This window comes from Eptatretus burgeri, chromosome 4 (genome assembly GCF_056783735.1).
Source record: "Eptatretus burgeri isolate ZD-2024b chromosome 4, Ebu_testis_v1, whole genome shotgun sequence".
NCBI lineage: Eukaryota > Metazoa > Chordata > Myxini > Myxiniformes > Myxinidae > Eptatretus > Eptatretus burgeri.
Window position 1 is genome coordinate 38,708,400 of NC_140964.1, and position 13,615 is coordinate 38,722,014.

The 13,615-nt window shown below is 42.2% G+C and overlaps 1 protein-coding gene across 4 annotated transcripts in view; it reads left to right on the forward strand.

The window, feature by feature from the left end:
* The window catches only part of LOC147027841 (rho guanine nucleotide exchange factor 18-like), a 242,726-nt gene that overhangs the window by 168,287 nt on the left and 60,824 nt on the right, over positions 1 to 13,615 (forward strand). For all 4 annotated transcript variants that reach the window (XM_085877505.1, XM_085877507.1, XM_085877509.1 and 1 more), the window contains one exon: positions 13,275 to 13,342. In XM_085877505.1, coding sequence (XP_085733631.1) covers positions 13,275 to 13,342 — 68 coding nt within the window. The remainder of the gene's footprint in view (positions 1 to 13,274; positions 13,343 to 13,615) is intronic.

Consider the following 13,615-nt stretch of genomic DNA (forward strand, 5'->3'; position numbering starts at 1 on the left):
TGAACAAGTACGTGCAATGTCAACCAACCGACAACTCCGTTCCGTCTGAAAATTTGCTTTCGGACTTATTGATCATGTTTTGTCACTTTGGCGCCCAATTGTGAGGTAAACTGTGAGGTAAACTGGCCTAATTGCGAGGTAAACTGTGAGGTAAACTGGCCTAATTGTGAGGTAAACTGGCCCAATTGTGAGGTAAACTGTGAGGTAAACTGGCCTAATTGTGAGGTAAACTGGCCCAATTGTGAGGTAAACTGGCCCAATTGTGAGGTAAACTGTGAGGTAAACTGGCCTAATTGTGAGGTAAACTGTGAGGTAAACTGGCCCAATTGTGAGGTAAACTGGCCCAATTGTGAGGTAAACTGGCCCAATTGTGAGGTAAACTGGCCCAATTGTGAGGTAAACTGGCCTAATTGTGAGGTAAACTGTGAGGTAAACTGGCCTAATTGTGAGGTAAACTGGCCCAATTGTGAGGTAAACTGGCCCAATTGTGAGGTAAACTGGCCCAATTGTGAGGTAAACTGGCCCAATTGTGAGGTAAACTGGCCCAATTGTGAGGTAAACTGGCCCAATTGTGAGGTAAACTGGCCTAATTGTGAGGTAAACTGGCCTAATTGTGAGGTAAACTGGCCCAATTGTGAGGTAAACTGTGAGGTAAACTGGCCTAATTGTGAGGTAAACTGTGAGGTAAACTGGCCCAATTGTGAGGTAAACTGTGAGGTAAACTGGCCTAATTGTGAGGTAAACTGGCCCAATTGTGAGGTAAATCACGGGTTGCTCGTGCCATGTTCTGTGAGGGGGGGGGCAGGATTGAAATCATGGGTTGCTCGTGCCATGTTTTGTGAGGGGGGGGTGGTTAGGATTGAAACCACGGGTTGCTCGTGCCATGTTCTGTGAGGGGGGCAGGATTGAAATCATGTTCTGTGAGGGGGGTGGGCAGGATTGAAATCGTGGGTTGCTTGTGCCATGTTCTGTGAGGGGGGCGTTGGTTAGGATTGAAACCACGGGTTGCTCGTGCCATGTTCTGAAAGGGGGGGGGGCAGGATTGAAATCACTGATTGCTCGTACCATCTTCTGTGAGGGGGGAGCAGGATTGAAATCGTAGGTTGCTCGTGCCATGTTCTGTGAGGGGGGCAGGATTGAAATCATGGGTTTCTCGTGCCATGTTCTGTGAGGTGGGGGTGGGGCAGGATTGAAATTGTGGGTTGCTTGTGCCATGTTCTATGAGGGGGAGTAGGATTGAAATCACGGGTTGCTCATGCCATGTTCTGTGAGGGTGGCCGTGGTTAGGATTGAAACCACGGGTTGCTCGTGCCATGTTCTGAGAGGGGGGGGCAGGATTGAAATCACGGGTTGCTCGTGCCATCTTCTGCGAAGGGGGGGCAGGATTGAAATTGTGGGTTGCTCGTGCCATGTTCTGTGAGGGGGGGCAGAATTGAAATCACGGGTTGCTCGTGCCATGTTTTGTCGGGGGGCAGGATTGAAACCACGGGTTGCTCGTGCCATGTTCTGAGAGGGGGGCAGGATTGAAATCACGGGTTGCTCGTGCCATGTTCTGTGAGGGGGGACGGGATTGAAATCAGGGGTTGCTCGTGCCATGTTCTGTGAGGGGGGGTGGGGCAGGATTGAAATCATGGGTTGCTCGTGCCATGTTCTGTGAGGGGGCACGATCACCTGGCGTTCGTAGATAAAGGAAGACAAAGTGCAGGTAATTAAAGTTTTAAGTGTAATTCCTCGGCAGGTGATGTTTTGATGTTTGAAGTCTGTTGAACCAGCGTTTTTGGCATCATTCTCACGTTTCGACGTCCTTGTGGTCGGGATCAAAAAACTTCGATTAGACCCCCTCCCCCCTCGTTAAAACTGCCATCTTGTGGAGTGTATGTGGGGGGGGGGCACTTTGTGTGTATCGTGCTGTCATTTGGAAGGAATGCCACGTCATGTCGGCTGTCCTTTCTGCTTCAACACCTGAACATTCTGGATTGCATTCTTCACACCAGGCAGCTAATACGCAGGTACTTTCGTCAAGTCTCAGTTGTCTGTACAGGTCGAGTGTAGGATTCAGTGACCATAAGCCTTTCTGGTCTATAACTGCCGTGGCAGCCCCCATTGGATGGTGCACGGTGTGAAGCTCTGAGCTGATTTAGTGTGGTTTTCTTGGCTTTGAGGGAATCGTTCTGAATGCCACCATTCGCTCGTTTGAAGGGTACGCAGAGCTCTTGTTTTTGTTCCTGTTTTTCAAAAAATACCGTCCGGGCCCAATATTATATATATATATATATATATATATATATATATATATATATATATATATATATATATATATATATATATATATATATATATATATATATATATATATATATATATATATTTTAACCTTTCTTCCTTGTTAACTGGCCTGACGTGATCAGAATATCACCAGGTTGATGTGAGGCCTCATTGTTCATCATTGTAGTCTTTTTTTTTAAAGTTTGTTTGTTGTTTTGAAAAACTTTTTATTATCTTTCACCATGAAAAAAATTCACATTCTTATCGCAAACCTGAGACACCACGCACTTTGAACGCATATTGGTGTCCATTTCAGAGTTGACTGAGAAATCTAATGTACGGATCTCTCACAAAGCTGTCAAAGTGTGAGATTGTCCACAGACTGCCATTTTGATGCTTATTGTGTAAATACCGTACTTTGCTGGTCTGAACACACTTTCACCCCGGCCTTGTTATCCAGCATTACCTGCAAACTGATGTGTGGCTAATTAATTTCCAGGCCCGCTTCAAGGGGATTTACCGGCCATGGTCTGGCACGTGCCACACGCTCTGATCTGTTCTCATAGAAATGACGAACGATTTACTTTGCACTGTATCTGCCTCGAGATGCCAGGTATTTTAGGAATGCTGAGAGTTTACACTGGATCACGAGTCGCTTTATTTAATTCATTATTCTTGCAGCAGTTCCTTTTTTTTTTTCGACTTTTCTTCTTTTGTACATTTGATAATGAGCGGCGGTGAAAGTGCAGGACGACTTTGTGCTGCTGATCATTCTGATCAAGTAGCTGTTGGAGTTTCTTTTGGGGTGGGTAGGGGAAGCTACAAATTATCGTGACACAGCAGATATATTCATCGAGGACTGTTGGTGGGCTGGTGTGGGATTTGATAAGATGCTATGGCATATGGCATAGAACAATGATGACTAGAGTTCAAGGAACACCTTATCTCACAAGTCTTTGTAAACACAAGTGAGCGGGGTCTGCAAGTGGAAAATTTGATTGATTCGTCATGATGACATAAAATGCTGTAATATTTTGTCCAAGTACTGCTAAACGGAAGGGATTTGAAAGTGCCAAAAAGGCGATTTGTGGTCCACAGTGTTCAAGTATATAATTCAAATGAAATAAATATTTAAAGGCTGTAGAAAAGCACTTTTTTGGAAGTTTACTGCCGTCGATGTAGCATTTTACACCACCTTCTTAGTCCCTTACCGGGTTCACCAGAGGGGACTGTAGATTTGCTCTCCGTGCATATGTCTGTCCCTCTGTCCGTCCCACCTGTAGTTTTTCTGACTTTTTTTTCACATACCCTTTGACATATTCAACTGAAACTTGGTGCATGACTTTGTTATGATAAGTTGTAGAACAAGCTCGAGTTTCAGGGCGTTCAATTCTTCAGTGATGCCCCTTTTAGACTCGAAAATATCACATATTATACATGGGTCAGTCTTCAGCTGCCCTGACTCCACCCCAAATAAAATCATGCACGGCCATTACATGAAGCAGAAGCCTGGTGTTGACTGAACGGTTAAGGGTGGCTGGCTTAAGATTCTCGGCTCTTGAGTTGAAGCCTTTGTTCGTTCTGTTGAATTAACACCAGGTGGGTTGACTCGGTCTTTCATCCTTCTGAGGTCTGCAAAATGGGAACCTGCTTTTTTGTAATGGGGGCATTGCATCAGCGGCACAGCCATGCCCCCAGAAAAAGTTACAGCCAAGCAGCCACAGACTGCATACGAATAAATAAAATGTGAAGCAGCCCAGATCGGCAGGCGTCAGGCTTTAGGCCGGCCATATATAACCACGACGTATTATAGATGCACATAAGCCGTACGCATGTTTTTGCTTCATGTATGTACATCGGGTTATTTACCTCCACCATCAAAGGTGAAGGAGGTTATGTTTTCACTCCTTTCTGTTTGTCTTTTTGTTTGTTTGTTTGTTTGCTTCTCTGTTTGTGTGCAGGATATCTCAAAAAGTTGTGGACAAATCCGGATGAAATTTTGTGGTCAGGTTCAATGTGTGACAAGGACGAACTGATTAGATTTTGGTGAAGATCTGGATCCGACTACTTGAATTTTTAAAGTGATTCTTCACTATTGAGAGATAGGGCCAAAAATGATATATAGCACGATATCTCAAAAATGTATTGGGCCCGATATGTTCTCGTGGCGGAGGTATGCGTTCCACCGATTGCCCTTCTAGTTTAACATCTTACATTAGTTTTTTTTGTCCCTGGTTTGTCTTTAAAGACTGCTAGAAATAGTAAGTTTCCTGTTTGGAATGATTTGCAATTCTGTTTGACTACCGGACAGGAAGATTGACTGAAAAAATTACATCACTCCTCTGTGTGCATACATGATTGGGACAAATTCAGAGCCAAAGTACTGCAAAATGGAAAATTTGTCGTCTTATTCATATTCCGAATCGTGTTCCAAATATAATCTTCAGTTGTTCCTCGATCAGAAACTGATGTTTACGGCCAACCAAAGTGAACCAGTTGCTTGACCCCGTGAGATGGACGATGCTGGGAACATCGTCCATCTCGCTGTTTTCCCCATCAAGGACTGGTCATGGGATTTGATGGCATGGAAGGCCAAAAAGGCAACAGTATTCCCATGCCAAACAATAAATGGAGGCAACGATCCCTTGACAATTGGCCTTGAAGTGAGTCACTCCTAGAATGCCATGATAATCATCCGGCATAGTATATGCTTTGAGAAATTTCTGCTTCTTTTAGGCCGAATGGTATAAAACTTGGAGTTGAAAGTAAATTTTGATGTCAAAAGCAGAGCTATACTCACTTATGTACCATACTCTTTCAGTGTTGGTTCTGCCAAAGCAGTTTCTTAGCAAGGGTCATGCTGTGTGGTTTGCCATCTCTTTCCCAGCACTAGGTAGGGCAGGAATTTTGAATTTCTTCATGGTGCTTGCCCTGTGGGATCTTTAACTTCCACAGATGGGACGGCTGTTTAATGTCCATCCGATGGACGGCACACACATTTTAAAAAAACACCGTGATGATGGTTTATAGCTGAGGCGCGATTCAAACCGAGGCGAGTCTGCGTACCTCTCGTCCATCCTGTCAGCTCCAAACAGAATTATAAGGCACTGGTAATTATTGCTTTGGAATTTTATGATTGGCTCAGCAGGAGAGAGCAGATGGGAAACAAAATGAAGCACGGACAGACAAACGGTCGTTTTACAGCCTTCTGCCTTCAGTGAGGTCCCATTCATTTGCATGTAGGCGCAATTGGTTCTCTTACTCTGAATGTTACTTGTAACTGCCAAAAGAAAAATGCCCAGGAAGTGGGGGAACTCCAGCTAAGCGCACATTGAATTGAACCTGTAATGTTTTTAGAGGTGGACTTTGCTCGCATGTTCTGCAATTTGTCGTCTGCAGGGCCACGGCATCTGGTGCAGCAACTCACTAATGTTCTCTATGTCAATGCCATTTTCATACGCCGTGGACAGAATTGCATTTTGAATTGATACCGTGTTTCATGAAGAATTGAACGTGGTCGTTTTGAGATGCATTTCTCTCTTTTGTAGTCACTTTTGGAAAACACCAATGTTTTCTCACGGCAGAATGTGATGCTGTCTGAAAGGTTGAAAGTTTTGTCCATGTATATAATATGGTTGGTAACATTGCCATTTTTATTTTGACTCCTGTTTTGATTTTCTTTGCTACTGGCTTCCTTTTTTGGGGCAGTTTATTTTGATATGATTGTTGCAGTGTTTCAAGTTTGGGGTTGTTTTTTGTTTGTTTTTGTTTTACATGATGTTCATATTAACCTCCACCACTGAAATTGGATGTATGTTATGTATTCATGTCTGTTTTTTCTGTGAGCAGCATATCTCAAAAATTTATTGATGTGTTTGACTAAAACTTGGTGGACAGGTTGGGAACATGACAATGACGAATTGATTTGATTTTGGTAAAGATCCGGATACTATAAATTTTTTAAGTTATTCTTCACAATTTAAAGAACTGCTAAAAAATGATTTTATATATATATATATATATATATATATATATATATATATATATATATATATATATATATATATATATATATATATATATATATATATATATATATATATATATATATATATATAAAAATTTTGGATGGGTTATGACAAAACTTGGTGTCCAGATGAGATGGGTGACAAGAAGTGGAGTTAACAATTGGTTTTCTGTCTGTCTGTCTCCTGATGTCGATCTATGATCGTGGAATTGCTAGATTTCAATAGAATGTTATATTTTTAACACTGTAGAACACTTATTGGAACACCAACCTGCTGCAGTTTTGCAGTATTTTGGTTCTGAATTTGACATATTGTAAGAAATCTCGTCCAGATCGCGCATGCGTACAGAGGAGTAAGGTTTTAAATAAAAGTTTTTACTCTGGCAATCAAGCAAAATTGAAAAAAATTCCCAACAGGAATTTAGTTTTTTGAAAACTTAGTTTTTTGAAACCTAAAGGACAAAAACAACAGGCACGAATAGCTAAATTAACATGTCAAGTAAGGTGGTGTAAAAGACGCTGCATCAATGGCGTTGAACTTCAGAATATTTTTTTCGACAACCTTTCAAACTTTTTAATTTGAATTGTATACCTGAACACAAGAACACAATGTACCTTGTTGGCACTTTCAAAAATCTTCAGTTTAGCAAGCAGTACTTCAACAAAATATTACACTTTTATGTCCTCTCGACCAATAAAATTTTCCGCTCGTGCTCTCGGCATTGAAAAATATCGAGATTCAGCCAAAATCATGGCTCGTATGAAATGTAGATCGTGCTCAAACGCAAAGCGAGTGCTTCTCCCTTTTTTGCAATTATTCAGTGCTATCCCTGTTAAAGAGAGCACCTTTTCGGTGTGGTCAGGTTTACCTGGTTAAGGGGATGTTCTGCCATCAATTTTGAGCACTTCTGAGTTTGTGTTGAATTTTTAGAATTGAAAAAAAAATCCAAAAGGTGTGGTAGTGTACCTGCTTGCAGTTGAGCTGGGAATATTTTGGAGCTAGCTGGGTTACAAATGTCAGACCAGTTATTTGCCATCCCTCAACCTGGTCAGGTAAGACTCGATCTGTGACTTGCTACAGGTACCATGTAAACCTGTACTAACCTGCTCCATGGTCGGGTTGTCGGCGATTTAAGCCATCTCGCCCACCAAGTTTGTTGGTGAGGAGGGTGTATGATATGGATACCCAGCAGGATGAAAAACAAAACCTGTCAAAGGGCGGAGGAGCTCTTTGTGAGCCAACGGCCATCCATATCTAGTACCCGACTGTGTCTGCGGACGTCCTCCTGCAGTTTGGTTACTTTTTATTAGGAGGTTGGTGGCAGGATTTGTACTCTGGCCACTGTAAAACCCTTCATTCCACAAAACATACCAGAAGCATAAAAAAATCTGAAAACCCATTCAGTGGGAGTACCTCTTGTACAGCTTCCCTTCGCATGGCAGCTCACCGGATGATGGGATTGGGGCAAAGCCTTCGGGAGCCCCAATCTTTTACGATAGAAGGGAAACCACGGGGTAACATTCCCGGGTCAGATTGCGGCAGAGTGTGTCGGGGTGATGCTGAGGTGTCGTCCATCAGACGGCGGTCTCCTTGGGTCAACCTGAGGTTGTTTTGCAGAGGTATGCGTTCCATATGATCAGGAAAATGGTGCAGTCATGTTTACGAGACTCCATATATCCTTTTGGGGGTCCTCAAGGTGCTGAATGAGGAGTCTGAGCTGTTTGGATTCTGGGTTTACTGGGTCAAAAGTACGATCCAGACTTTTAATGACATTCTGAATGGTGCTATCATGTCTGTACCTGTTTGTGGTGAGGATGTTGTGGTCACGGAGAGATTCATTTCCCTTGGCAGTGATATTCATGTCTCTGCTGGCTGTGAGCCAGAGGTCAACAGATGTCTGTGTCGTGCCTGGGGAGTCATGGATTCACTGGATCATGGGATGTGGCACTGTCGGTATCTGTGCGGGAGAGCGAAAGTCCGGGTGTTCAGGTCCTTGGTGCTTCCAGTCTTGATCTATGGATGTGAGACTTTGACTCTGACCAGGGATCTGAGATGGAGACTTGATTCCTTTGGTACCAGGTCTCTTCGGAGAATCCTTGACTATTGCTGGTCGGACTTTGTGTCCAACGAGTGGTTGCTGAGAGAGAGCCAAATGAAATTTGTTATGTGCATAGTCCATGAACATCAGCTGCGGCTCTCTGGATATGTGGCTCGTTTTCCTGACGCTGGTCCTGCTCACCAGATTCTCTCAGCGAGGGAGCCTCGTGAGTGGAGGAGGCCAATAGGCCGACTACGTGCCTCGTGGTTGCAGCAGGTTGATTAGCATTTCACGGAGATGGGGATGGGCCAGGCATCTGCCTGGCGGATGGCCAGACGGAGGCCCCTAGATTACTGGTGGAAAGTGGATGCAGTGACTCACTGCGCTGGGGCATGCTCGCATACCTCACCTGAACTGTCCTGACCTGTCCTGACCTGACCTCAACCTGCTTTATGCCACTAAGTAACTGCAGAATCCTCGGCTGTTTATGTTGAGCAGAAATAGGGCTGAGGTCTACTTGGTCCTGGGAACCCTACGTTTGTGTGAAGGGAACTTTGCTGATTTGCATCAGCGTGGCTGGAGTATCCTTTAAGTTTTGTACATTGTAACTGTGCACTTGAAAGACTTCATTTGTTACCTGTTTGATAGTTAATCTCATTTCCTTATTAGCAAGGTCATGTAGAAAAGTGGTTTTATTTTTTTGAAGTTAAATGACTTCTCTACATTTTGGATTGGGGGTTTGTTGTTATTTCTAACAGCTGAGCTTTGATATGCAATGCCTTTAGATTAAGTTGTCTACCTGGTTACTCGTAACTTAAGCGTCGGTATTGTTCATGCTGGTCATGTTGTTAATCAGTGTCAGTCATCATTGGCTCACCACCGCTTGATTCGTTTTGTGACTATTTTTCTATTAAGATTTTGATCAGGTGAAAGATTCAGTCAATGGAGCTACGTACAAACCCTAATCTACAGGGTGCCCCACACAAAACCTGGAAATTTGAGATTTTGAGATTTATTTTGCCGTATTTTACCATATCAATAAACTAACATATAATGAAGTGTATCTTTGTTTTACACTACATCTAAGTTTGCTTTTGTTTTGTTTTGTTTTAAATAAAATACCAAATTTCCTGGTTTTCTGTGGGGCACCCTGTAGTACGTGACCCACAGATACCTTTAAGGAGTTCTTTTTGAGTTTGATATCATCGATTGTGACATGCAATGCTTGTGGCAGCAGCTGATATGGCTTGAGAACAGCCCAGCTGTCTGGGTGCTATGCTGAGCCTCACGTGACTTGTCATTAACAAAGGCCGGGCGGTCTGGTCGGTGCACTTCTTACTGACGGCAGTACCAGGGTGACTGGAAAGGGAGGTGCCAAAACCCAGCGACTGAAACGATTATACAGTACGCAGGTTTCCTTTGTGTCGTGGCACATTTGTTCTCCAATAATGTTGATTGCTGGTTCTGTTTGCCTTCGTCTCACAATTTCATATGTAAGCAAAACAATGTTGTTGTTTGTTTCTCCATATTTCCAGGTTCTCATATTTTTCCCAATTCAATTTGATTGCTTTTGTTACTTTTAAGTCTCTAGCATTTAGAATGCGTGTGCATTGGCCATAGGCCACTTATACTATCCTCTTAGTGATGTTTTTTTTTTTTCTTTGTCATGTAAATCTTACTCTTGTCAAGCGAGCAGCACAGGCTCTTGGCATTTTTCTCTCCAAATGTGTTGAAACTTTGAGCCAATTGTCTACGTTGCTTTCTTTCTCCTGATTTTTACTTTCAATGCACCTTGAAGGTAATTCCACATTAGACCTTAGTTATTTTATAACTTGGTTTACACAGTTCTTCAGCTAAAATGTAGGGTCGGTAGGTCGAAATATAAATATAATTTCAATTTTTATGATTTGTTTTCGAAATGTTTCATGGAAAAGACAAGGGTAGGTGGGAGGAAAATAAATATATATCCCGGACCAGGAGGATCTAAGAAAACATTGAAGATGGAAGACCATTCAAATGCAGGATGCCTATATTCACCGTTTCATCTGATGTGAAAAACAATAAAGAAGGGTTAAAACATCTTTTTAGAATATAGTCTGGCATGTTTTTCGTGTAGAAACCTGTTGGATCATCAAACAAATGGAAACAATGCTGAGAAAATTACTGTCCAAGTCGAAGATGTGTGCGTGCACACCAGTGCATAGTGCTGGATATGATTTTAAAAAGGTGTCTACTAGGAGTCAACATGCTCAAAACGGTCAATCGGAGCCATAACCAGCTCTTACTTTTCAGCGGGCATCTGATCGTACCGTCTCCCCCATCCCCATGAGCACATCAAAAGCTGATTTCTGGTCCGTTGAAGGCTGAATATCAGCATCTCGCAGGGAAACTTTGACGTACTTGGCACTGAAATCTTTCAATACGAACAGCGGTCTGCAACTTTCGACGGAAACAAAATCGTCACGATCGAGAGTAGCCTGCGAATCATCCCTGCTGCTACACTGAATAGATGCAATCGTTCGGCCAGAATATTCGTCGTCAAGATGTTGCGTGATTAAATCACCAATACAGTCACTCAAATTTATACCGCTGACATACTTATTAACAATCACTTTCGCCCCAGAAGCCACAGTCAATCTGAACCACACTGGCCACTGCTCAGATGCCATGACCGAAGACTACTGCGCAGTTTGGTTAAAGAGGACTCGGCATTTTGGTGCGCGCGCAAAATTATATTTTGAAAATAGATGCCGACGTTGACATTTCGGGTTTTGAAACTTTTGCAACTTCGGCGGAAAATTTATAAATATAAAAAGATAAAAATGTGTTTTATATTTATATTTCATTTTGGCAAATATACCGTCGGCGGATCTGTAAACCAAGTTGTAAAATAACTAAGGCCTTATGTGTAGCTGACATCTGTGCAATGTACAATCTACACTTGGCAAGAGGAATGCTTTGTTTGCTTTCATTATCTTTAAATTATTTTAATTGTGACATTTAAACAAAATTGTTAAAAGGAATTTTGATGCAGGAGGGGGCCATTTGGTCCATCATGCCTGTGCTGTATCAACAGCACATGATCCTTTCAATCTATCAGTTTATTTCCAATCACTTATGCATACCCAAGCTAACAACCAGTCCTGCCAATGTGCATGCACCCCTCTATCCCCATTGCTTTGAGGTACCCATGTAATTCCAGTTTTAATTCACCTTTTGTTTCTGACACCCCTGCCTTTCCAGGTTGTTCTGTTGAATGTGTTTCACATGTCGCATAGGTGGTTGTATACTGTTCAAGCAAACCTTCTGCTTTCATTCACCGGTGCCATTGTTTCCCTCCAGCAAATATTCCGGCTAAATAATTGTCGAGTCGTGTGATCGAAGTTGAAAAATTTGGGTGAACATGGAACGGAATGTTAAGGTAACTTTTAAATGTACATTATTGCAGTTTTGAATGCTAGTAAAGTTTGTAACTACATCATATACATCGATGAGGTAACTCCAAAGACCATAGCAACCACATTTGATGTTTTGCTCGATTTAGGAGAACAGAAGGTGTCGCAAAAGCCAGTCATAGTTGCTAAGAAACATTATTTAGTCCTTGATGTTTGAGGAATGTAACCCCATTAAATATAAAAAAAAATTTGGTGCCACTTATTTATCGTGTGCAACGTTGTGGGTGATGGTGAAAATTTGGTCGTGGAGAGGGTGGGGAGTGATTATTAATATTAAAAATAATAATAGTATTCTTTTTGTCAATTTGTTTGTAATAAAGAGTTGAAGAGATCGCAAGTTTATGGAGATGAGCACAAGAGAATGAGTGTTTGTGCAAGTGAACGTGAAGCTGGTGGGAATTTTGTGGTTGTATGCCATAATGCATCGAGATAACACAGGAGGGGTGTGAGAGTGCTGAGGTTAGAAGGTTAAAGATCATATAGCTCTCCTACGGATAGCAGAAAAGATAAATGATAACTTGTGGTTTTAAACATACAGTTGTATCTTGGGAGTAACCAGGACATTGTTTGAACCATTTTTTATTGATCGTGGGCGAGGATTTGATAAAACTCCAGGGGCAACAGTGGTATCGTTTTGATATTTACCACACGCACATGAAGCGAAGAGCGGGGTTTCGCAATCGGTTCACTTTGTGTGTCTACACACGTCAGTTAATGATCGAGGAACAACTTGATTTGAATTGAATGTTATATTTTGAACATGAATCAGAAAACTGATCTGAAGTTTTGCAGGACTTTGCCTCTGAATTTGGCCCAAGTGTGCATGTGCAGAGAGGATTGAGAATTATTTTAGTCTGACTGTCTGGCAGTAAAAGGACACAAACAAGCATGAAGAACGAATGTAATGTGTTGAATAAGGTGGTGGCAAAGACGCCGCATCAATGGCGGTAAACGTCTGAAATATATATTAATTTCATTTGATTTATGTATATACTTGAGCAGTGTAGAACACAAATCACCTTTATTGGCACTTTCAAACCCCTTCTGTTTAACAGTACTTGGACAAAACATTGCAGCATTTTACATCAACACGACCAATCAATTTTGCCACTCGCAGACCCCGCCCATGTCCTTGTTTCTCAAGACTGCGCAGGGCATTGTGTTCGATGAACTCTGGTTTCACTTGTATAAATTGGATTATCCATTAGTTGAACCCAGATTTATTGGTTACTTGTATTGTGGCCTGGGATTTCCATATGCAAGTGTCGCATCTCTGTAAAATCAGATTTCTTTTGTCCTACTCTCCACGACGGGTTGTGTTGCACTTGGCTATCGCATAGTGAGTTTCCTCCTGCAATTTTTTTTGTTTTGTTCATGATACCAGGGTAAGTAACACGTTCCTGGCAACCTTGGTGTGAATGGAGAAATCCAAATAGGCTTCATTCATGTCAGATCTTGCTTACTCGATGTACGCCTCTTGTGTTACAGAGTGCAACGTGAATGTACATAAGAACTGCGTTGAGAACCTTCCAACGTGCTGTAAAATCAAGCACAAGGTAACTAACTGTACCCGCCCTCCCTCTCCCCTCATCCATTAACTCGGCCTCTTTACCAACTTGCCGTGTGCAAACTCCACCGATGTATTTTTCATTTTTCTCAAAATTCCTTCGTCTTGATTTATCGTGTGTGAACCTGCCTGCAAATGCTAGCTCTGGCTATGGCAATACATTTTAGTTTAATCGTACAACGTAAACCCCTTTTTGACTGCTTGGCCTTCTGTTTTGCGTCATTTAAAGATCGTGCAGTTGGAACATTCTTGTCTGTTAAGT